Raw genomic sequence first — 25,972 nt, forward strand, 5'->3', positions numbered from 1 at the left:
ACCCAGGCGTTAACCTGAACAAAGGGTAAAAATACAAAGATATCACTAATTCTTAATATCTATATGAAAAATATCTATATTATTTGTTATAAATTTCAGGTAAGACTAACTCTGGAATCAGAGGCAGCAGCTCAAACAATCCCTCTGAGGATCAGAAAACAAGGTCATGCACCAGCTAATAAACACAGAAGGAATGACAGACCAACAAATCACCATTCAGCAACTCTCACCCAGAGTCTGGATTTACACAAGGATCATCATCGGGGTTAAAACCATTAGGTGAATGGAATGGGAAACTGGACATTGTGATGGTGTAAAAGGTACAAAACAAAAGATTACGTTCTGGAGATAAGGGAGAAAAATATACAATGAAGGGACTAGCAGACTCCCTAATCGAAGGATCAATCTCAGTATCTCTGATGGTGGGGAGAAGCAGGTACTACATGCCTCTTAAAATGAGAAAATATGAAACACAAGTCACCAAAAATACTTCACTGAATCTTGACAAGCCTTTAGACCTGATTTCCAATTTACAGGAATAAAACAAATATTAGGAAGCAACCAAAACTGAAGATGGGACATTTTAGAAGACAATTGGCTTCAACTCTTTAACAAGTCAGAGTTATAAAGAAAGGGACAATGCTAGATTAAAAAATATCAAAGTGGGGGTTGTGAGGTGGAAGGAGGTTCAAGAGGAAGGGGACATGTGTATACCTATGACTGATTCATGTTGATGTATGCAAAAAACCACCACAATAAAGCAATTATCCTTTAATTAAAAATAAATGAATTTTTTAAATAAAATAAATAAAAGATAACAAAGGGACACAGTATGGATTGCATCCTGGTTTGAATAACCAGCTGAAAAGAACAAACAGTTTGGGAACAAGAGAAGTATGAAAACAGACTAGGTTTAGAAAATATTCAAGAAGTATTATTGACTTGACAAGGTATAAGAGTGTTATTTTGACTACATGACAAATATCCTCATTGTTTTAAATAAGTATATTTATAATAAATTTAGGAGTGGAATGCTATAGTACCTGTAATTTACTACAAATCCTTCAGCATAATAAAACAAACTGAAATACGGGGTGGAGTGGGGAGGGGAGAGGAACTAAAAGACGATCACAAGGGTCACGATTCCTGCAGAGAAAATAAGAGTGCTGGTTCACGGAAGACAGAGGTTAGGGTCAGGGGCACCCACCTCTGGCAGTTTTCCTCTTCAATGTTGGTAAGACCTGTCACTGAACTGCTCAGCTGTTTCCACACTGTGTTCATGTCTCCAGATTCCAGTGCCCTGTTGATTAGGGCCACTGATGACAGCATCTCCACCGCCACAGAGAGCTCAGGGTGGGTGAGGCTATGCTGTACAGAGGGAGAGGTGGGGAGAGAGTAAGGAAGGGCATTCTGGAAGACCCAGGGAGGGCAGACATTTAATAAAACCACACAGAGTCTAACTTTCTGGTTTAAAAAAAAAAAGGTTCTGCCTAACTACACCCAGAAGTGGGTATTAAATTCACGTTCACTCTTGTTTTGCTCACAAACAGCACGGGTTTGGTGAACTCACCTCGGGACTCTGATGCTGCAGGGTGGCCAGCTCCTTCTGATAAAGCTCGGCAGCAAACGGGTACACCTGGGGCAGCTGGGCTTCGGGGTTCATCAGTTCCAGGACAGTCTTCTCAGCCACACCCTTCTGGATTGCGGCATTGATCGCTGCCACTGCCGCCAACCCTGGGTGGAGAACACGAGGTCAAAAAGGCCACTGGCTCCCAGAGCCCCAAGCGGGCGCAGACGCCAGTTTTCACAGGAGAAAATCATATTCTGCAGCTAAACTATTAGTCGTGACGTTTGAAGTGGAACTTCCACCTTCAGACAGTGGTCTTCTTAGTCTGAGGATGAACTCAACGGTATGTGAGCTGCATCTCAGTAAATCTGTTTTCTTTCCTCTTCTCCTCACCCCTCCTGCTCCTGCCTGCCACCACTACACTCTACCTAAACACCCCTCCCCTACATCAAGGAGAGCCTGGTAAAGGTGGTGGTGTTGTCGTCATTCAGACACTAAGTTGTTTCTAACTCTTTGCGACCCTGTGGGCTAAAGCCCACCAGGCTCCTCTGTCCACAGGATTCTTCAGGCAAGAATGCTGGAGTGTGTTGCCATTTCTTTCTCCAGGAGATCTTCCTGACCCAGGGATCAAATCCACATCTCTTACATTGACAGGCAGATTCTTTACCACTGAGCCACCAGGGAAGTCCCAACCAACCACGTAAGCACGTGCTTAGAGCCAAAGTGAGCCTACATGGACTCTGGTTCTACTTTTAAAACTGGAGGACTCCTACTGCCACCAAAGGTACCTGGTAGTTGACTGTGGCTAATAGGCTTGGGGTGGGTTGAGGAGTGACAGAGTCTACTCTCAGGGCCCTCCATGACACAACGTCACTCTCCTCCCCTACTCAGTATTTCAGGGGACACACAGTTGAGGGGACTCTTACTTCTCTGATATTGCTGGGCGGCAGTGTTTGCGGCATCCACTCCAGACTGTAGCTCCTCCTTCTGCAGGGGCTCAGTCTGACCACCCTGAGAAAAACAGAGAACATTCAGGTAAAGATGACTCTTGCCTGTATGTCCAGGCCTCACAGTTCTCATATCTCAACAACAGTCATTAGGGACACTGAGCCATAGACCTAAGAGACAGCTTCAGGCTACAAGCAGCTGAAGCAGCAGCCCGAACTAGAGTCAAAAACCCTTGTCAAATCTGGGGGAGAAGGACTTTCCAGATACCAACACACTTAAAAGAATATTTTGTAAAGAACATCGAAATGTTCCAAGATAAAATCTTTATAGAAGCATTAGCATATTAATGTTGCTTTCTCTGGCCAATAATGAGAATTTATAAAATGTACACTAGTCCTTATTTAGCAAAAAAAAAAAAAAAAAGCCCCTTGGATTTGTTCTAAAAAATAAAAACCCATAAAGTACAACCCCACACAGTCTACTCTTACTGCAATATTAAATGCTTTCCCAGTGTTAGCCAGAGGAAACTTGTGAGGTACGGTTTTTTTAAAAAGTGGAAATTCCTGAAGTAAGAATATAAAATTTCAGGTTCTCCCCAATGGCTTTTGTCATTGTTCAGTCACTGAGTCGTGTCCGACTCTTTTGCAACCCCATGGACTATAGCCCACCAAACTCCTCTGGTCCATGGGATTTCCCAGACAAGAATATTGGAGTGGGTTGCCATTTCCTTCTCCAAGGGATCTTCCCAACCCAGGGAATGAACCTGCATCTCCTCAATTGGCAGGTAGATACTTGACCACTGAGCCACCTGGGAAGTCCTCTGCCCAGTAGTTTTAAGTTGGGGATTTACGGGACTTCAAGTGAAGGGATGGTGAGATTCAGAGGGTGGACGAAGCTATTTAAGAGGGGATTTACAACTCTACAAGCAAAAGAGAGCTGAAGATAATCTGCACTTTACCTGAGGATATTAAACAGCTTAATTCACATGCAGGAGAAAGTTATATTAGCGGGCAGGAAAAAAACGGCCCCACTGATAACTTTACACAACAGCATGAGATTCAAACGGATGGATGTCAAGCCTTACAGGTGCCACTCAAGATGCTGTTACCTGTCTCTTCTGCTCTCTGTCACTCAGAAGCTGCTTGAGGTACCAGTCACTATTCTGCTGCTGCAGCCCTCGCAGGCCCAGTGCGGGTGACTGCAGGATCTTGAACAAGGCTGGTGCAGATCCCTGCTCCAAAGCCAGGTCTATATTTGTTAACGCAGCAAGCACTGAGGAGGGAAAAAAAGGCAAACGCTTAAGACAAAACTATGTTAACATCATAGCCAGGAATATTTTTCCTTCCCAAAAACCAGTCTCGGTTCAGACTGGGGAAATATAATTAGATAGCTTTTCCTGTGGAGCATCACAGAAGCATTAGGCTTTGAGGGTGGAAGAGAACCTTAAAGTCTCCAAGTTCAGAGGTTCCCAGGGTGTTCAGAATTAACGGATTCCTAGACCACACCCCAGGCCTACTTACAAACTTCTAGATGCAGACAGGTTGGCACCAATAAGGGCAGCAATTTAAGAGGCATCAATAATAATACATGCCTGCATTCCCACTAAAATGCCAAGTCTTTATCCAGACTAAACTACTACACAGGAGAAAGTGTCTCCCACTGCAATTTACTACATCTCTGGATGATTCTGTTTAAAAAAAAAATTGTTAAAGCTCACACACTAGAGTTGACACTTGAGTACCTCCAACCCCTCTTCCCTGTGACAGTCTACTCCCAACTAAAGAGCCTTAGTTCCTTCAAATATTTCTTATACAGCATCATTCTGAATCCCTCCTGGCATCTCCTGAAGGTACTCTGCCCCTAAGCAGTGCCGAGACACGGAGGCTGGTCTGACCGTGTGGAGCAGAAGGGGCTCTCCGCACTGCCTCAACATTCTTTACTTCTACCCACAGAACCTGATATCACACAAGGTCATTAACACATTATCAACAGTAAAAATGCAGATTTCCCTTCATCTGAAAATGATAATAAAGGTACATTCCTCCTAAGATTCCTCATGAGATTAAATGAAATCATACATGTGAAAGTACTTTGCATATTATAAAATAAATAAGGTATTAAGTTGAAAGTCAAAATAATACATTTTCTGATTTCAGAAATGACAGCCCCTGGAAAATCGTAATTATTATTTTCAGCTTCCCTATTTTTAGAAGAAAAAATAGGGTTCTTCTTCCCTTTCCCCATCCAGGAATAAACATCTAATCTTATCACCAAAGTAGCAAGACAAACCAAAAATAAAATACTAAAAATCAAAATATTGGGGGCATAGCAGTAGTTATCAGTTTAAACTGTTTCATTTGTAAAAAAAAAAAAAAAAGAAAATTAATGTAAGGTGTTATAAAGAAAACAGTCCAAGAGAAAACAAAGTCTCAAACCAGAACTAATACGTGACACCAAGAGGTAAAAGGACGAAAGGCTAGATTCCTAAGAGACTGTTCCCTTCTTCCCAACCTTCTCCCCTGTGGTTTGGCTCACTGATCACCACACCAAAGAGACGAGCAGCTCTCTGAATCACGGCTGCAGGTCTACGTGGCCGTCGGCCAACCAACCAAGCACTTTCCCACCACAAGGACCTGCACCTGCTGCAAACAAAGCCAGGAACAAAACAAACAGGTTGTCTCCATCCTCAGGGAGCTTCTGCAGTAGTGGGGGACAGAAAATAAAAGCAACACAGGCTGGTAACAACCAGGCTTCCTCTAGGGATGTAACACAAGAGTCTCAGATGATCATCTGCAAAGGCATCTAGTCATTTATGCTTTTACTAGAAATATAAACTTACTATGTACATAAATATGTAAATATTTAAGTGGATATTTACTAATACTTATACTCTAAAGTTTAGAACAGGGGTTCCCAACCTCCAGGATCTAATGCCTGATGATCTGATGTGGAGCTGATGTAATAACAATAGAAATAAAGTGCACAAGGAATATAAAGTGCTTGAATCATCCTGAAGCCATTCCCCACCCCACCACCATCACCCTGGTCCGTGGAAAAATTACCTTCCATAAAACTGGTCCTTGGTGCCAAAAAAGTTGGGGACCACTGGTTTGGAACATTATTCACATACTTTCTCCCACTATGCTTTAATTATCTAATTTTCTTTATCCTACTTAACAAAAAAATAAGAACTTTTTCTCATTTTTAACTCTTTGGCCTGCAGCTTTCTTCTGAGGCAGCATAATGGCTTCACTGCTTGCTCTCAAGCCCTAGGGAAAGAATCTTATCTATAATTACACTAAAATAATTCTTGGGACCTAAAGTCCCTCTGTCTTCCAACTTTCCCTTGTCTCTGACTTTCCCTACTGTTAGGATAAGATTGTCCCTCTATTGAGAATTCTGCGTTATATCCTCACCTCCTTACCTACCCTAAGAACCCCAGTGAAGGGTCATGTACAAACCTTGAGGAAAAGTCATCATTCTTTTCTTTATTCTATGACTGTATTTCACACGTCTCTGGTTGCCTTGAAATTACTCACTGAATTGTTCTAGCCAAGTTGCCCTGAAATTATGCATCTGCCTACCTTCCTCACTGAAACATATCTGAGGGAATTTTTACTATTTTGCTCCTCTGACCACATAAGAACAATATGCATGGAACACTTTCAAAATACACACATACGTTTCTTTCCTTATGAGTTTATAACTAACTCTAACATAATCAGCCAGGTATAGCAATAAAGGCCCCAAACAACATAGTAGAGAAAAGTCCCTTAGTAAATAAGAGTATTTTATGCAGTGTATGCAGCAGGAAATGTACTGGACTTTCTTCTACAGAGAGAACTAAGTGCAAGGACATTCTGGTTTATGCTTGCTGACTAAAGCAGTATTCATACAGATACAGCACAACCAATCACCCATATGTGAATGGAACTACAGCTCTATTCAGAAAGCTATTATCCTAAATGAACCAGAACGGAACAGAATACACAGACTCCTGGTCAGGATTTAGAACCCTCTACCATAAGGAGTGGGTAAAATCTATAAATTCTCACCAGTTATTCAGAGCATTAGTACAAGTGAGAAATTAGGATCTCCAAAGAACAGAGAGGACCCTGATGACTATTACTACTATTATTTATTATCTTAATCAAAATAAGATCAAGGTTAAGTCTGGTTGAATTAAACAAGGTTTTTTAGTTCTGTCGGTGACTCTAACCCTATGCTAGGAATTATGAGGATTTAAAAAGAAGCAGAATTCATAAGTAAACTCAAGTTTAAGTCTATATAGATGTAAAAAACAAAAAACAAGCACTTAAGACAATAGAGAATTAAATACAAAATCATGTGGTTAAGCATACAGATGCTGTAGGAGATGTGAAAGGCAAGTATATTGTGAGCTAGGATACGCACTGAGGTGAGAACTGATCTGAATCTTGAATGATGGGTATAATTTGGATGAGGTAAGAGATGAGGCGTGAGGGCATTACAGTGGGGCAGTTACATGATTAACAACAGTAATGATAATGTTATTGAGTGCTTACTAAATATGAGCCAATTTACATATATTATCTCATCACGAGTATAATGACTCTGTGCCACAGGTGCCCAGTTCCCACAGTGATTAATACAAGGGCAAGAGATCAAACCCCAGGTCTGCACAACTCCAGAGCCACTCTTCATGAGTCATAAAATGAACACAATGAACGTGGGAGATGATCAGGCACATGAGTTTCTACAGAGAGTTGCATGCATCAAACAGTGCATAAACAGCTCCACGAGGCCAGGGAACAGCATTTTGTCTGGCAAGTAATAAGAAACTGATGCAGGTTCTTTTGCAGAAGAGAGACTAAATTAATTCAAGAAATTAATTTTTCAGAAAAAAAAATTAATTTCTCAAAAGTGTGTAACACATACACAAAAATCAAGATGAACAAGACAGCCTCATTTCTGTTTAAATATATGTTCTGAAGGATAAGTTAAAAATACCAAGCATGGTTATTCTTAGGAGTCTAATTTTTTATTTGTGGCTCATTTCTGGATAACTTGTATTGCTCTTTAAAAGAAAAACAAAACTATTATTACTTTAAAAATAGGACAATAAAATCCCTCTTCAGATTTAAGTGTCTAACACAGGGTGAAAAGAGTTAAACTGCAGCCAAAAACCCCAGTCTGTGAGTTACAACAGAAGAGCAGGGGGGCAGGGGGCAGGGGGCGTGCTGCCTGAGGACAATGGTAGCCCAAAGAGAAGACACATGAACACAAAAGACAGTAAATGTGCAATAGTTCCTAAGCAAATCCACAAATGTCTGATATAAACTTAAACCATGAACAGATCCACAGGCACATTATTCAGTGACATTCCTTTAGGGGCCTGACGGGGGCACATACTTACAGTTGACTTTATTTATATTGCCTTGAATTTCAGCTTGAGTGAGCAGTTCCTCATAAACGTCCCTTTCTCTCTCAGAGCTTTCTGTCTGAAGATGAATAAAAGGTGTAGTTAAATTAGCTGAAGTCTCTAGGAAGACCAAAGAAATACATGTGTGTTCCTCCCCCACCACGACAGAGTCAAGAGCAAGAAAGGGTGTAGCTTAAAATCCTTAATAAAGAACAAAGCTACAAGATTGTGACCAAAAACATAAAAAGGAGATCCAATCATAAATAACAAGCTCAAGGGGTTCTTCCAGAATCAAGCAGAAGGAGACACTGGTGAACCCTGCTCTGCTCATCTGGGAGCCTGAATCCTTGTCTCAGACTAGATCTCAGAGCCTCTCACAGGTTTGCACACAATTCGAGAAGAAAGTAGATGTCAAAATATAATCTAATACTGAAAGACTACATATTGGTAACTCCATTTCATTTATATAAAATTCCAAAAAAGATAAGCTAAAGTGATAGAAAACAGACCTGGAGTTGCCGGGGTCAGGGGTGGACAGAGGGAGGCAGTAGAGGTTGACTTTGAAAGGGAGATATGGGAACTTTGCAGGCGGTGGTCACATATCTGTATACACTGGTCAAAACTCATCAAACTGTACACTTTACATGGTTGGGTTTTATTATACATCGATTACTATCTCAATAAAACTGATCCTTAAAATGGAGTCATATTAAATAATGAAAGACTGTAAATCAATTGTGAAAAGTGAAAGTTGCTCAGTTGTGTTTGACTCTTTGTGACCCCCACGGACTATACAGTCCATGGAATTCTCCAGGCCAGAATACGGGAGTGGGTAGCCCTTCCCTTCTCCAGGGAATCTTCCCAACCCAGCAATCAAACCCAGGTCTCCCTCATTGCAGGCAGATTCTTTACCAGCTAGGCGACCAGGGAAGCCTGAGAATACTGGAGTGGGTAGCCTATCCCTTCTCCAGCAGATCTTCCCAATGCAGGAATCAAACCAGGGTCTCCTGCATTGCAGGCAGATTCTTTACCAGCTGAGCTACCACGGAAGCCCCTATAAATCAATTTAAAAGAGCAAATGTTCCATTTTTACCCTGTTTTTAGCATTTGCCATTTTGTCCTGTTTGGCCTGGTAAAGAACATCCTGGTAGGTAGAGGCCAAACATTCTTCAAGATTCACAAGCATGGCATTGGGATTTTTCAAAGCTGTGAAGGTGTCAGCTGGAATTCTGTGGTCAATAGCTTCATTAATGGCAATAACAGCCGCATGTACTGAAAAAAAGAATTCAAAACACAGAACACTGAGGTTATATAAAGTAAAGGATGTACATTACACATTCAAACACAGCAATCCCCCAGCACAGACAGAGGGGTTAGAGGAATCCCCAGATCTTGTGAGCCCTGTCTTTTCCCTAACACATAAAATCACAGCTCTGCCTATCATCCATGTCTGAAATGCTCAATCTGGAATCTTATGGGGAAAACATTTGTAAGGGACTTTGCAGGGAGCATCTGAGCATTTGTTCTGGAAATGTTCACCCTTAATTATCATGTAAACACCATTAGAAGATAAGAAACTAAAAAAGGCATTGAAATGTAGAATTTGCTTTCTAGTGCTTTTATTTTAATCAAAACTATTTGATTTTTTCTCACTTATTTCCAAATAACAGCATAAACAACTGTATAGCAGTGTTTGAAACTGTATCTACTGACCTAAAGAAAGAAGTAAATGTTAGTCGCTCAGTCATGTCTGACTCTTTGCAACCCCATGGACGGTAGCCCACCAGGCTCTTCTGTCCATGGGGATTCTCCAAGCAAGAATACTGAAGTGGGTTGCCATTCCCTTCTCCAGGGGATCTTCCCGACCCAGGGATCGAACTGGGATCTCCTGCATGGCAAGCAGGCTCTGTCTTTACTGTCTGAGCCACTAGACACTTGCTGGCAAAATACCTCATGTCCAAGACCACCATTATAGTATTAATCATTGAAAGCAGTAGCAACAACTCCACTTGAACCCACGAAATCACTCTCTTCTTACATGCGGCTTCATCCACTGACAGCTCATTAGCCAGAATACCCCCGATCTTGCTAAAGGCAGGCATCTGAATCCCATACTTCTCCAGTTCAATCTTCATGTTGTTGATTTCTTCTTCTACAGGAAAGAATTAAGACCCAAAGGTAAGCACCTTTTCAGAACTTAGAAGGAAACAGATTCCTTAAACACAAAATGTACTGGATAAAATGACTTCTAAGTCTTAGGATTGTTATAAGGATTTAAATAAGATAATATTAATACATGGAAAGCACTTAACCTAATATCTGGTATATAACATGCATTCAATAGACACACAACTATTATCAGTACTATCACGAGCATCAGAAATAACCATAACATGAGACTGGCTCTATAGAGAATAGTTTTCCCAAACTGCTACTAATGGCATTTCCTCTAATGAACTTATGAATAGAGCAACTTTAAAGGAACCTCAAACAAGAAGTGAATCCAAGTCACTAGCTACTATTAAACAATTTTGTGTCTAAGGCCAGAAGCCAAATGATATAGAAAACAACATGTTAAGGTTTGGCCCTTGCCCCAAGTCTGGGGAACAACTTCTCTGGAAGAAAAAATATCATAGATAAAAGCTGTATTACCAATTTTTAAAGCTCCAAAGCCTATAAAATAATCACCAGTTCAAAAAGATTTGAGTCTATTTCACCCTTCACCAATATTTCCCCTGTTCTTTTTCTCCCCAAGCCCCCATCTCTTCAAGGATTTGACTATAGCAAATATACACAGAAACACCCACCCAAATAAACTAAAGTTTTAAAATTACTAAATTGCCATCTTTGTATCATCTCACCACCCCCCCCCACCTTCATTTGCCTACAAATGATGCTCACTGGAAGGGAAAGGTAAAGACTGTCATAAAGTTTTTCTCACTATACGTGAACATTTAATATTAAATGTTAATATTCTAATTTACATATAAGAAAACGCAGACTTCTCAACCACACCCATGTCATAACTGAGAGAACAGAGCCTGAAATCCCGTTTCGTGTTCCTTCCACCATACCGGGAGAAGCAGGTTCCTTGTGCTTTTTTTTTTTTAAATCACTGCCGGCACAGTGTTTTTAAAGCCCCACATCTTTAAGATTGGTACAGTTGCCTCTCCAGGCTATTTCCACATAAATCAAGCACTTCCTGCCAGGTCTGGAACTTCTTACCTGTGAAGTCAACCTTTCCATACAGGTCTTGAATCTGAGGAGCCAGGCCTAGTTTGAACAGGTACAAACTAGAAGACAAAATACGCAAAAGAGTCAGGACTCCCAGCTGGATGTTCTGCTGCTCTAAAGTCAAAGGGGAAAACCACCATAAAGAACAGAAGCATTCTGAACACGGAGACTCCCAGGACTCTGCCATATTACACCCAGCAGCTATGATACTTTATCTCAGAGCCTTCTTTTAGTTTTCTATAACAAGGAGGTCCTTAAAAGTCACATAATGTAATGCAAAAAGCACTGGGCTGGGAATTAGGAGACACAAATTTAAGTCCTAGCTCCAGGACAAATCCAATAAACAATCAGACGTTAATACAAATGTTAATATAACAAAGGTAAGTGAAGTCTCTTCATTTCCGTTTAACTTCCTGTGATCAGTAAGTTTTTTTAATTTTTTTGTGATCAGTAAGTTTTAAGTAAAAAGACATTTTAGCAAAGTCTCATGAAAATGACTCAGATAGCAAATCTTACTTAAGCTGAATTCATATTACTGATGGAAAAGTTTAATTCAGGTACTCTAGGAGTTTTACATAAAGTATATATCATATATCTTTATTCTTTAAATAAAAATCTCCTAGACTCTAAGCCCCATGAAGTCAGGGTCAATAAAAGTCTTGTTTACCAGTGCCTACCCAGAGCCTGACATATATTAATAAATAATAATTAATATTTCACAGATGGATGTATGTCTACAAACATGAATCAGATTAACCAGAGACTAAGGCTCTACCAGCTCAGAATAAATTAGAAGAGATCAGAAAACCACTCCACAGGGATTAACATGAGCAAGACATTGACAGCCTAGTAATAAGAGAGGAAATAAAAAATATCGAAGAAACAAACCACAGAAACTCAACAGAGTAGCCTATAGCATTTGCAGATAATCTCTATATCTCAATGCTATCTACATACAAATATGGATCAGGTACACTGCATTCACAAAACTGATCACCATCCAAACTGTATAAGATAAACCCAAATGCATAATCTTAAAAAAATCAAGTATTCTGAAAACACATTAGTATATGCACATCCACAGTAACCAATCATTTTCTCAGGTAAGTACAAATACAAATCATATGTCTACAATTATGGGCTTTTCTTTAGAATAAAATGCTCAAGATGGAAATAAAGTTCCTCTCTCCAAAGATTTTACATTATTCAATACAGTTTCCAAAGCCAAAGAGCTAATGACTTTCTGGACAAGTAATATGCTTCTTCATATACCTTCCCTGCACAGGATGTTCCATCTGCATTCTAAAATAGTAAAAATATTTTTCTCCAGAAGCTTCTTCCTCTTTTATTTCTACCGTAGAACAAGAAAGTGGTTGCCACATTTCAACAAAAGCTTGAGCATGTTACTTTCACAGCCCCAACAAGAGTGAGTTCCTAAGGTTTTCAATGATAATCAAAGGCATCACAGTGCTATCACCAGTTGCTGTAAAAAGCAGAGAAGGGAAGCCGAAAGCAGATGGGCATTATCTTGCTTTTATCTCATTTTAATTATTAGGAATATTTTAAGGACATGATGGAGCTATAAATGGAATCCTAATGGCCACTTGGGTCCTCTTATCCAGGCTCGAAAGCACTTAACCTCACAGCTAAAACTTAAAATTCCTAATAATAAACATCACTTTCAGTTTTTGTTCCTGGCCTCCTGTGCTTGCTTTCACAAATAAGCTATCAGCTACCTATCACAATCAGCCTGTAATTGAGTTCAGATTTCTTTTCATTTTTTTCCTATTTAAGTTATACTCTACAGCAATGAGGAGAAGAAGCTGTGTCAGCCCATCTGGATGATGATTATCATCAATGACTGTGAAAGTGAAGTTGCTCAACTGTGTCCACTCTTTGCGACCCCTATGGACTGTAGCCCACCAGGCTCCTCCATCCATGGCATTTTCTAGGCAAGAGTACTGGAGTGGTTTGCCATTTCCTTCTCCAGGGGATCTTCCCAACCCAGGGATCAAACCCGGGTCTCCCACATTGCAGGCAGACGCTTTACCGTCTGAGCCACCAGGGAATACAAATCAATGATTGTAGAGTAACCTATGAAAGAAGTCACTATGCTAATCTCAAAGATCACTAACAAATGCTCTTAAACACAGCAGCTGATGAGGAAACACAACCTAGTACAGGTCCACATCCCTCACCTAAATTCCCTGGGCCAAATATTAATTTAGGATTTCTCAGAAAAGTTGTACAGTGTATGCAGCAAAATAAAACACCCCCAACAAGTCTTGGGGAAGCACCGCTAACCAAATACATTACCTTTTCTGCAGAGAAACATCTGAATAATCACATTAAGTAGATATACATTCTAAGTAATCTCAATTAATACTGATCAGATCTTGCCAACAAATGAGTTTGAACTGAACCAAAACTCAGAGTTTTTAGCATTTTTTTTTTTTAATTTAAGATAAAGGATTATGGGCCAATTTAACCCCAAACTGAATTCTTAAAAAGATAAAGCATGCAGGTGGGGAATGGAAAGGAAGTATACAAATACACCTGGAATAATGGAGAAGTAGGGTCTCATCTGAGAGTGGAGTGTAAACTACAAGTGTAACTTAGTCTGACTGATGTACAGTAACTATCTCAGGAATAATGCCAGTCAAGACTTGGGTGGGGGGGGGGGGAAATACAGATGGCAGGAAGGGGGGAAAACAAGGAGATAATGCTTCTTTATCACTGTTGATCCAAAAGGGAAACAGTGACTCACCCAAAACAGGTAGGTGAAGTGAGGGAGCTGCCTTGAACACTGTCCTGTGAGGGTAAACAAGAGCCTCAAGCACTTAGAAACACTTCCTACATATTATCAAGAGTGGCCAACCCACCCCTCAGGAAAAACACTGTAAGGGAGGAAAGAAATTGTAAATCTCCAACCAGGACACACTGCTGTGTATATACTTTCTAAGCACGAACTGCCTATTGAAGAGAAATGGAGAACAATAGCAGGCTTCCTCCCTTTCTCATTCCAATTCCATCATGAGAAAGGCACAGTTAGTTCTTCAGTCTCTCTTCAGGGGATGTGACAGCCTGCGACCCAGGTTACATGGCAGAGAGCAGTAGCTACAGAGAGGAACTCTGCCAGCTTAGCTTCTCTGCCTGCCAACTTCAGATATCCACGGTGGGTACCGCCTTCACAAGACTATCAACATTGACAGACCTCACGGAACACTGAGCCAACCACAACACTTAGAATCAATCTGATTTTAGCTCAGACATATACATCTGAAATGGCTACATTCTGAAAACTCTCTGATTTGTCACCTATTCCTAAACAATGTTTTTAAATTCTCATTTTACCATTGTTAGTCCAACATTATGCTATGTACCTTTGAGGGAAAAAAAAAGTAAGGCATGATTTCTGTCCCTAAGATGCTAATAAATATAATAGGGAGAAAAGATATGAAAGAAGGAATATATAACTAAACACACACACAAAACAAAAAAATCCAGAGGCTTAGAAAAAGGTAAAAAGCTGTCATTATTGGAGAAACTTCACCAAGAAAATGAGAACTGAACTGAAACTTGACTGGATAAGTAGAGACAAACATGAAGAGCCCTTCCATAAAGACAAACTGCCATTTCCTTTTTCACTGACAGGGACAAATTATCCCCTTGGGCTGGAGAAAGGAAGGGAGATTTGTTATAATGTATAATTTGGACACACATGTTTATTGTGGTTATATACTAGGCATCTAAATACTAACAATACAAGGATAAAGAACAAAGGAAATACTTTTGCCCCTAAGGAGTCCACAAGATAGCCAAGCACAAACAGTAACCAGAGGACAATGTAACAAGTAAGATAAGTGGAGTGAGAGCTTTGTTACAAAATGCTAGAGGAGCACAAAGATGGTAAGTAGCTAACTCTGCTTCAGAAGGAAAAAGTAAGAGAAGATACTTATGGCAGCATTCTGAGGTGGCACCCTGGGAAGAGCACAGGTTAAACCAGGGAGAAAAGGGCATTTCAGGCAGAGGAAACAGCAGAAGCAAAGGCATGAGATACTAGAGGACAGATACACAGGAGGGAATGGCTAGAGGTGACACTACAGTGGAATCATCAAAGCATTTTATGGAGTGTCTGGTAAGATGAAAGCTGTTTTGGAAAGACAGCTCTGAGTGCAGCATAACAGATGGACCAGAAGGTAGAGAGTCTAGGGAGGGAAACTCTGAGGGGGTTAATGTGTCTATCAGTCCACACAAGAGGTCTACCAGCGCTCAGTTACATTCTCTTTTACGGGTTTCACGCTGATTTCAGTGATACCCAGGGTCTGGCACACATTAGGTGCATATACAGGATGTGATATAAAAAGAACAGCGCAAGCGGAATGTTCCTTCTTATACTCACCCACTTGTATCACCTTCTGGTTTAGTCCTATGGCCAACCAGTAAATCTGAGCCACGCTGAAATACTAGGCTACTAGCACCTACCCTACTCCCTTCCCATCCCACCCTCCCTCCAGACATACCACCTCCTCCCTCCAATTTAGTACTGTGTTCCTTCTAAGGGCTGAGGACCTGAAATTAAGTCATCTTCCAAATTTATTATGAAACTGAGAAAAAAATTATACCTTGTTTCAGTTCTTATTTATCATATTTGCATTGTCATAAAAATTATTTAAGGAATAAATGTCTTATCAAGGTCCTAGATAACTAAACAAATTATCAATCAATCATTTGATAATTGCTGGTACTATGTTACCAATCAGTATCAAGACATAAGAGTATTATGTTCAGAAAGACTCACATACTTAGAGAACAAACTTAAGGTTGCTGGGGTGGAAAGACAGGGGGAAGGTATAGTTAGGGAGTTTGGGATGGACGTGTACACACTGCTATATTTAAAATGGGTAACCAACAAGGACCTACTGTATATACAGCACAGGGAACTCTGCTCAATGTTATGTGGTGGGCTGGATGGGAGGGAGGTTTGAGGGAGAATGGATACATGTATACATACGGCTGAGACCCTTCGATATTCACCTAAAACTGTCACAACATTGTTAACTGGCTATACTCCAATACTGAATAAAGAGTATAAAAAAAAGACACAGTATATTTTGTAATTCAGTTTATCAGGTTGAAACAAAATGGTAAACAGTTAAGTTTTCAAATATATATAGTTTTTTATAATTTTTTTTTTTTGTATTTTATTTTATTTTATTTTTTTTTAATTTTTATTATTATTATTTTTTTTTCCAGTGGGTTTTGTCATACATTGATATGAATCAGCCATGGATTTACATGTATTCCCAATCCCGATCCCCCCTCCCACCTCCCTCTCCACCCGATTCCTCTGGGTCTTCCCAGTGCACCAGGCCGGAGCACTTGTCTCGTGCATCCCACCTGGGCTGGCGATCTGTTTCACCATAGATAGTATACATGCTGTTCTTTTGAAATATCCCACCCTCACATTCTCCCACAAAGTTCAAAAGTCTGTTCTGTATTTCTGTGTCTCTTTTTCTGTTCTGCATATAGGGTTATCGTTATCACCTTTCTAAATTCCATATACATGTGTCAGTATGCTGTAATGTTCTTTATCTTTCTGGCTTACTTCACTCTGTATAAGGGGCTCCAGCTTCATCCATCTCATTAGGACTGGTTCAAATGAATTCTTTTTAATGGCTGAGTAATATTCCATGGTGTATATGTACCACAGCTTCCTTATTTATATCTCCGACATAAATCAAAGCAAGATCCTCTATGACCCACCTCCCAGAATATTGGAAATAAAAGCAAAACTAAACAAATGGGACCTAATGAAACTTAAAAGCTTTTGCACTACAAAGGAAACTATAAGTAAGGTGAAAAGACAGCCCTCAGATTGGGAGAAAATAATAGCAAATGAAGAAACAGACAAAGGACTAATCTCAAAAATATACAAGCAACTCCTGCAGCTCAATTCCAGAAAAATAAATGACCCAATCAAAAAATGGGCCAAAGAACTAAACAGACATTTCTCCAAGGAAGACATACAGATGGCTAACAAACACATGAAAAGATGCTCAACATCACTCATTATTAGAGAAATGCAAATCAAAACCACAATGAGGTACCATTACACGCCAGTCAGGATGGCTGCTATCCAAAAGTCTACAAGCAATAAATGCTGGAGAGGGTGTGGAGAAAAGGGAACCCTCTTACACTGTTGGTGGGAATGCAAACTAGTACAGCCGCTATGGAAAACAGTGTGGAGATTTCTTAAAAAACTGGACATAGAACTGCCATATGACCCAGCAATCCCACTTCTGGGCATACACACTGAGTTTTTTATAATTTTAAGAGATTTTAATTTAAAAGAGGGGCTATATCTCAAGTGAAATGCATAGTTCAGAGAGATATGGCTGACATAATAATGTTACATTAATTTCAGATGTACAGCATGAGATGATCACCACAGTAAGTCTAGTTAACTTCCATCACCACACATAATTACAAATTTTTTTCTTGTAATGAGAACTTTTAAGATGTACTCTCTTAGCCACTTTCAAATACATAATACAGTATTATTAACTATAGTCACCATGATGTACCTTACATTCCCAGGACCTGTTTATTTTACAACAGGGAGTTTGTACCTTTTGACCACCTTCACTCATTTCACCTACTCCCAAATCCCCACCTCTGGCAACTACCAATCTGTGCTCTATATCTATATACTGCTTATTCTACCAAGAAAATCTGATTACCTCAGTGCATGAATACAGTAGATACATCTTGGCATGTTCTTTCGATCATAAATATCTGTAGTTTCTGGATAAAAAATCTAAGGAGAAATAAAAGAAGTAGAGTCAGGTATGCATCCACTGGGTTTCAGTTAATCATTCACCAGTCATGAGTAAAACAAGTAAAACTTTGGACAATTAAAAAAGATCATCAGTGTTCCACAAATAACTTCATTAGGGTGAACAGACAATTCATCATAAGCAATGTAAGGAATCAACCTTACTAATGTAGGAATCAACCCTGAATATTCATTGGAAGGAATTCATTGGAAGCTGAAGCTCTAATGCTTTGGCCTCCTGACGCTAAGAGCTGACTCACTGGAAAAGACCCTGATGCTGAGAAAGACTGAAGGCAAAAGGAGAAGGGGGCGGCAGCAGAGGATGAGGTGGTTAGATAGCATCACTGACTCAGTGGACATGAATCTGAGCAAACTCCAGGAGACAGTGAAAGACAGGGAAGCCTGGCTTGCTGCAATCCATGGGGTTGCAGAGTCGGACACGACTGAGCACCACCACCACTCCCACAATACCTATGGCTCCCAATAAGAAAGAACTGTGTACCAAAAGAGAGATGGGATGTACCAGAATCATCTCTTTTAATAATTTTTAAAATTTTACATGCTCATTTCCTAAGACTAAAATGTCTTCCCCTGAACAGTGAAAATCAAGGTCAAAATCAGTCATCCTTCCCCCCAAATATTACAGAATCCATTTTAGAAAGTAATAGAAAAACAAGGTTGGTTAGGTAGGACAGAGACAGATTATGAGGACTTTTGACAGTCAGACCAGTTTGAACTTGATACGCAGGCCTCAGAGAAGTCCTAGCTTCAAAGCTAAAGCTAAAAACGGAGCCTCAGGAAGATCTGACTGCAGACAAGACACAGAACACAGTGAACAGTGGAGACTGAAGCTGGAGAAACCAGGCCGGGAGGTTGCTTCAACAGATAAAGCAGACGCTGCGAACGACTGAGGAAGGCTGGGGCAAGGGCTCTGCTCGGGAGTCCACAGGAACGCCAAGGCTCTGAGCCTGGGTGACTGGGAAAGTGACGACACGGTGCCACTTACACAGAGGAGAAGGTCACCAGGGAGAAAAGGCAGTTTTAGTTTTAGATAAGAGACATTCCAAACAACAGAAAGCTATCCACAGAGAAATGTCTAGTAGCCAATTGAAGACACTATTTATCATAAAGCAGAGTCTTCAAAACAACTGAAACCATGAGAATGGGAGAATGTAGCTGAAAACAGAACTGCATCTTAAGGAATGCCCACTAGGATACAGAAGGTAGGAAAGCTGAAGAAAACAGAGGACTATTAGGCAGATTAAAAACAATTTTAAAAAGCAAAAACAATAACATGTTTCATAGAGAAGATGGCCAACAGCACCAATTATAATGAAGAGTCAAATGGATAATAACTGAAAAACTATCATATTAAGTCTCTATAATTAGTTTGTATGTACCACATAAAGAGATTAGGAAAGACATCCCAATAAAACTATGCATGTGTTGATATATGGCAGAAACCAACACAATACTGTAAATCAATCATCATCCAACTAAAAATAAATAAGTTTTAAAAAATACTATATAGGTATTGTCAATTATTGATCACACAGTATATTATGGGCAAAAACACATTTTTTTTAGGCTAAGCATCTTTAGTCCACATTACTCAAAAATCTTTTGGACTTAAATCCTACAGAGCAAGGCTAATAGCCACGTGCTCAGTCACTTCAGTTGTGTCCGACTCTTTGCGACCCCATGGACTGCAGCCCACTGGAGTGGGTTGCCATTCCCTTCTCCAACTGTTCTGACAGCCTTTGGGGAATTCTGTTTGTGGTCCAGGACAAGGCACTACTGTGAGTAAACAAAAATGGCAATAAAATTAAATTATTAAAAAGGCATTTTTGTAGTAAAAATACTATTAGCAAGAGCAATTATTAACAAAGCTCTTAGTATCATTCAAAAAGGTTAAACTGCCATTGCCCATTGGGTGTACTATATAAAAGACAGGAACAGGAAGTTACAGGTGCACAGAAAGGCCTAGCGGCTGTAAGAACGTGAAGTGTTGCATTTCCTGACATGTGTGGGACTTAATTCTTGAACGTACCAGTGCAGGGAAGAGAGCTTCAGCACTTTGCTTGGAACAAAAGAGGACACAAGCTAGCCTTCAGCCAAGACGTAGCTCTGAGTTAAACTCAATTCAACAGGTATGTGTGCGACAGTGAGCAGAGCGCTCCTTGAAATGCCAAATGCTCATTTCCCAGTGGCTTCAGCCACCTTCTGATACTCTACATTTCTTTTGAATCTTTCTTTGGTTACAAAAATTTAGACTCCACAGGAAAGTATAGAGAATGAAAACCACCCCTTAACTCCATCACACAGAAATGAAAACTATTTCTGTCTGTGAATTTTTCCCAAGAACACTCTATTTTTAGACAAAAATCACGACCTCATCTAAGCCAGAACACAAACTTGTATAATCTTAGCCTGATTTTATTTTTCACTTAACACATCACAGTTAGGTATACAGATTGACATCATCCTTTTTTAACGGCAGCAGTAGTATTTGACGGGCTGTAACATGGTTAATACCCAAAGTGAAGGAACATGTGGTTTGCTATCAATTTTTTACATCATAAGCAATGCTGAAAAGCCTTACATATACTTTTTTTTCCCTGCTTGTCTAATTTTTTTCTTTCTTTCTTTCTTTCTTTTTTTTTTAGCTGGTGGGGTGTGGGTGGGGATAAATTCCTAGAAGAAGAATTCTTAAGTCAAAGGATGGTGGGGGTGGGGGGAATAAAAGCTGTCCTTGCCTCTAACAGTGATACTACATCATGGCCTCTCTGACTATTCAAGACAGGACTGGGTAGCTAGTTGTATGATCACCACCCAGGACAGTGATTCTCTTGCTTTCTGTACATCGCCTGCTCAACAAGTCCGTGCTTCACGTATATCCTAGTCATATGACTGACATTCCCTTTTAACTGTACACCCTGATCAGCAAATGCTAGTGACTATTCTAATCTTTAGATCAGAACAGCTCCACGATGCTAGTTTATCGAAGGGAAGACTTCTGCCCGAGCGACCAAGAGGGACATGACCCCCTGCTGTTTGCCCTGGGCCAAAGTAAGTGGGAAACAACCCCCGAGCTCCACCACCAACAGCAAAGACTGCTGCCATATTCTGCCTGCTCTCTGCAGCCCACGGCAGGTTGTCACTCCAGAGCCTTGCTCCAGACATGAAAGATCCCCTATCCAATAAACGAGGGATGTCTCTGTTGCTGTCTCTGGGCTCTTCCTTCAGTCTCAAACCTGGGCAACTGCAAGGCTTGCCAGCCTGGGAGGTGCAGCCCAACATTTGAGATGGCAATTTCACCAAGAGCAGCACCAAGCAAACGCATGAGCAAAAGTGCTCAAAGATGCTCCTCCCGTATCAGAGGTACCACCACAGGGGTTCCTGGTGGCACAGCCAAGAACCTGCCTGCCAATGCACTGGACTCCAGCTTGATCTCTGGCCCGGGAAGATTCTGCCTATCACGGAGCACCTAAGCCCGTGTGCCACAACTACCGAGCCTGTGCTCTAGAGCCCGGGAGCTCCAACTTCTGAGCCCCCGTGCCGCAACTACTGAAGCCCTCACGCCTAGAGCCTGCTCTCTGCAACGAGAGGAAGCTCGAGGGCAGCTCGAAGACTCAGTGCAGCCAAAAAAAAAGTTACACCATCATTCCAAACTCAAGATGTAAAAATTAAATATGTGTCACTTTTCTGTCATCAATTATACCTCAGTAAAGCTGTCATAAACACAAACTACAGCCATCACCAAGACCGGATACAAGAAGTAAACATCATTATATGGCCTACACAATCTGAAATATAAAATAAACCCTTCATACTCCACACAGATTTAATTATTCAAAAGCTGGAAAATGATGTTTCTAAAATATTTCCTTATGTTTCCTAAAGTCAGACCTGGATGTAGCAATTCTGTGAACAAATAAAGTCCACTGAATTGTGTACTTTAAAATGGTGACTTTCATGGCACGTGATTTTTTTTTCCTGGCTACACCTCAAGGCTTGTAGGATCTTAGTTCCCCAAAAAGGGATTGAACCTGAATGTCCTGAGTCCTAACCACTGGACCAGCAAGGAATTCCCTCATGGTATGAGAATTTTAACGTTTATAATTTGGTGTAGTAAAAGTAAAGGACATCATAGGGAATTTCTCTAGGGTAAGGTGATGCAGGGATGAGAAATATAAAAGAAAAAGAACAAAGCCAATTCCTAAAACAAACTGGAGAGATCTTTTAGCATTTGAAATAGAAAAAAAAAAAAATTACACACACACACACATATATAAAACACCAGTTGAGGATAATTTTATATGTTGAATGAGAACTGTTGTGCCAAAATAGCCAGAACTAAGCCAGAACTGTGAGTATCACATTAATTACCTTAGGCAATCCAATCTCGCCCATGGCATTCAACCACTGAATCACGTTATCAGTATGTCTGAAGTGAAGGCCAGTTGCCTAGAACAAATAAAAGACCATTAGGCACTGTTTGGCAATACTGAAGCAAATACTAAACAAAAACTCTCCTTGTAAAAGCTTCCTGTGAGACTTCGCATGGTCCCCTTAAACTTAAGGTCTATCTCCAGCATATGTTCACATTCTAATCCCTAGAAGCCAAACTCACACCTCAGCTCTTCTCAGTGAAGAACCATCTGGTGAGTCTTCTGAGTACAGTGTGCTCAACAGAACATGGTCTTGGGAATTCAATTATTCTGGATTCTGTTCCTGATGCAGCCATCTCTTGGTGACACTGGGCAAATCTCTTCACCCTTTTGAGTCTGAGTTTCCCCGTCTTTCATGGAGAAGGAAATGGCAACCCACTCCAGTATTCTTGCCTGGGAAATCCCATGGACTGAGTAGTCTGGCGGGCTATACAGTCCACAGGGTCATAAAGAGCTGGCCATGACTTGGTGACTGACACTGTTACCCATCTTTAACATCTACTTTATATCTGTCGGAAAGATTTAACTGAGAAAATGTACATAAAACACTCAATGTGGTGTCTGGCTGGTAGAAGATACTCCCAAAGTGAGGTTTTCTCATACTTCACATACAAACTTCCCCCTCTGAACCTCTGCACCTGTTGTTTTTTTAGGAAGGCTTACTCTCAAGGCAGGTAGAAGAGTAGGCTAATTGCTTTTACTGCTGCTGCAATCTCCAGGCCTCTCACGTCTATCTGTTCTGCACACATTTTGTAGACTCTTGACTCAGGAAGAACAAGAACAACTCAGGAAGTATCTTCAGAATAACTACTTAGTTAACACTCCACATATAAATCTTTGCTTTTTTAAAAATTTTTAAATGAGGTTAGCATATTCTTTATCTATTTTTTGATTGCACTGTGCCGTGTGTGGGATCTTAGCTCCCCGACCAGGGATTGAACCCACACCCCCTTCAGTGGAAGCACAGAGTCTTAACTCTTGGACCAGCAGAGAAGTCCCAAGTCTTTGCTTTTTGATGAGGGAAAGTTTCTACTTGGGATGTTAATTTTGGCTTAAGATCTATATTTTCCTTAGAATTTAAACATAAAACAAAAATCTCTCTTGATTCTGTCTTCATTCTTAATCCTGAGCTCTGACCCAGTTCTGACAGTTGACCCTTCATACATTTGCTCTTGGTTTTGCAATCTTCCACTATCTTCTACACTTACCCTTTTCTAGATAAGAGCTCTTAGGAAAGCTCCCCACAGAAATTCTGTAGGCAATAGAATTTGGTCCTTGTCAACATCCCAACTTACTTAAGGTCATCCTCTTTTTGAGGACTGCAAGAATCAAACACTCATCTCAATTTCCTGAAATCAGATCACTTTCCTACTTATCTTAAACTTTAATATCACAAGGTGATTTTCTTCCCTCCAAAGTTGCTAATGCTTTCATTTTGTCAACAAATCTCAGAGTTTGGTTAAAATTAAAGTAGTAATTTCCCTAGTTATTTCCTCTGCCTTCTAAGAAATAAAAACCTCATTAAGGACCATGAAAATTTCTCTATACAAATTACTCATTAGAATTGCACCAGGAATATGGTCAGCTCAGGTTCTTTTACTACTATCTTGATTTTTGCACTGAACTTTCTCCACTCTGCCAGGCATTTTATTTTGTTGGAACAAAGACATTTCCACATATTTCTCAGTAACTCTTTCATGGGATAAAGGATGCTAAACGCTCTCTGATTTATGGAAACTGAAGCACCAAACAGGGAAGGACCCACCTTGTATCTGGTCTGCTCTCGGTCATAGATCTTCTTCAGGGACACCACTTTAGGGGAGAAGAAGTTTCCCAGTTTGGCGAGGTAGACCCCATTCCTAAGCCCCTCTTCCAGTTCCGTGGTGGGGGGCAGATCTTCCCCAAGGCATGCTTCCATCCACCTGCACAGAAGGAGAGAGGCCTTGAGAAAAAAAGAGGGAAGGTCTGAACACTCTCCTTGGAGATCTCAAGCTCAATTTCCACTCTTCTTGGACAAGTTTATATCGAACATAGGCAACACTCTTTGAAGATTCAATTTCAGGGGCTTCCCTGGTGGCTAAGTGGTTAAAGAATCCACCTGCCAATGCAGGAGACACGGGTTTGATCCCTGATCTGGGAAGATTCCACATGACTCTGAGTGACTGAGCCTGTGCCCCACAACTACTGAGCCTGTGCTCTAGAGCCCAGGAGCTGCAATTACTGAAAACCGAGCACCCTAGAGCCCATGTTCTGCAACAAGAGAAGTCACTGCAATGAGAGAAACCCGTGCAGCAATTAGAGAGTAGCTCCCCACTTGCTGCAACTAAGAAAAGCCCGTGCAGCAGTGAAGACCCAACACAGACAAAAATAAATTAATTAATTAAATTATTTTAAAAAAAGATTAAGTTTCACACACATCCTTGTCCTGGCCCAGTCACATCTCAGGAGCCAGGAACTGAGGGAAATTCCTGAGTATAAATGCCGCCCTCTTTGCCCTTTTTTCCTCTCCTGCAACAAGATGCCAGCTGGCTTCCAGGTCCTCACTGCCCACGAAGCTCAGCCCAGACCCTCTCCCTCACTCCTTCAGTTGCTCCTGAAGAATTCCTAAGAAAAATCTTTTGTGACTGAAGCCACCATCTCTCAGCTGCTCAGAAACTTAAATTTGTAGATGAAGTTCTCTTCTGGTTTGAGAATTCAGCATCGACAGTGAATTTCTAGGTTCAGATTTTAAAGTTGTTTGGGGGTTACCAAAACAGTCAATCATCTCACCTAAAATACTTTAGGAAACTCCAATGGAACCAGTACAAATGAATTAAGTATTTTTTTAAGAGAGGAGAAGAAGTTAGAAAGGAAAAGAAAACTATACTGTCCACCTCAGATTCCTCTTATAAGATTTCAAGGAAGCCCAAGATAAAACCCTAGTGGATCAGATGGTAAAGAATCTGCCTGCAATGCAGGAGACCTGGGTTCAATCCCTAGGTCAGAAAGATCTCCTGGAGAAGGGAATGGCAACCCACTCTAGTATTCTTGTCTGGCAAATTCCATGGACAGAGGAGTCTGGTGGGCTACAATCCGTGGGCTCGCAGATCCACTTGACAGAGCAACACTTTCACTTTCAAGATAAAACAAAGCAAAATTTACTTCACACATTTTCTACCAATAGAATTGCAGGTAACTGCCATTCAGGGCGATGATTTTAAACTTTTCTTTTTTAGTCACAGAATCCTTGGAATATGCAAGGAAAGCTATAGACCTCCCCTCAAAAATGTACACATACTTAAGTTTATAATTTCAGAGATTTCATTGACTCCATATTGAAAACCTTTAATTTAAAATTATGCTACTCAAACTTTACAAGGCTATTGTTATCCCCATGTTCTTCACCACACCAGGGGAGCAGGTAGGGTGGAAAGAGGACCACTATATGATGCCTGGTCTATTTCACTAGTGCCAAATATTTGAAAAGCCCAAATGAAAAACACAAAAGAACAAAGATGGTGGGGTGGGAAGAGTACCAATATATGATGCCTGGT

The 25,972-nt window shown here is 40.5% G+C and overlaps 1 protein-coding gene across 1 annotated transcript in view; it reads right to left on the reverse strand.

Moving 5' to 3' along the window:
• Positions 1-25,972, reverse strand: part of IQGAP1 (IQ motif containing GTPase activating protein 1) — a 103,565-nt gene that overhangs the window by 41,948 nt on the left and 35,645 nt on the right. The window contains exons 3-13 of the mRNA XM_061158766.1: positions 24,205-24,361; positions 22,378-22,455; positions 17,894-17,970; positions 11,142-11,209; positions 9,955-10,068; positions 9,010-9,188; positions 7,911-7,995; positions 3,624-3,787; positions 2,494-2,578; positions 1,571-1,734; positions 1,208-1,368 (exon numbers count right to left, since the gene is read on the reverse strand). Coding sequence (XP_061014749.1) covers positions 1,208-1,368; positions 1,571-1,734; positions 2,494-2,578; positions 3,624-3,787; positions 7,911-7,995; positions 9,010-9,188; positions 9,955-10,068; positions 11,142-11,209; positions 17,894-17,970; positions 22,378-22,455; positions 24,205-24,361 — 1,332 coding nt within the window. The remainder of the gene's footprint in view (positions 1-1,207; positions 1,369-1,570; positions 1,735-2,493; positions 2,579-3,623; positions 3,788-7,910; positions 7,996-9,009; positions 9,189-9,954; positions 10,069-11,141; positions 11,210-17,893; positions 17,971-22,377; positions 22,456-24,204; positions 24,362-25,972) is intronic.

The sequence above is a fragment of the Dama dama genome, chromosome 13 (assembly GCF_033118175.1).
Source record: "Dama dama isolate Ldn47 chromosome 13, ASM3311817v1, whole genome shotgun sequence".
Classification (NCBI taxonomy): Eukaryota; Metazoa; Chordata; class Mammalia; order Artiodactyla; family Cervidae; genus Dama; species Dama dama.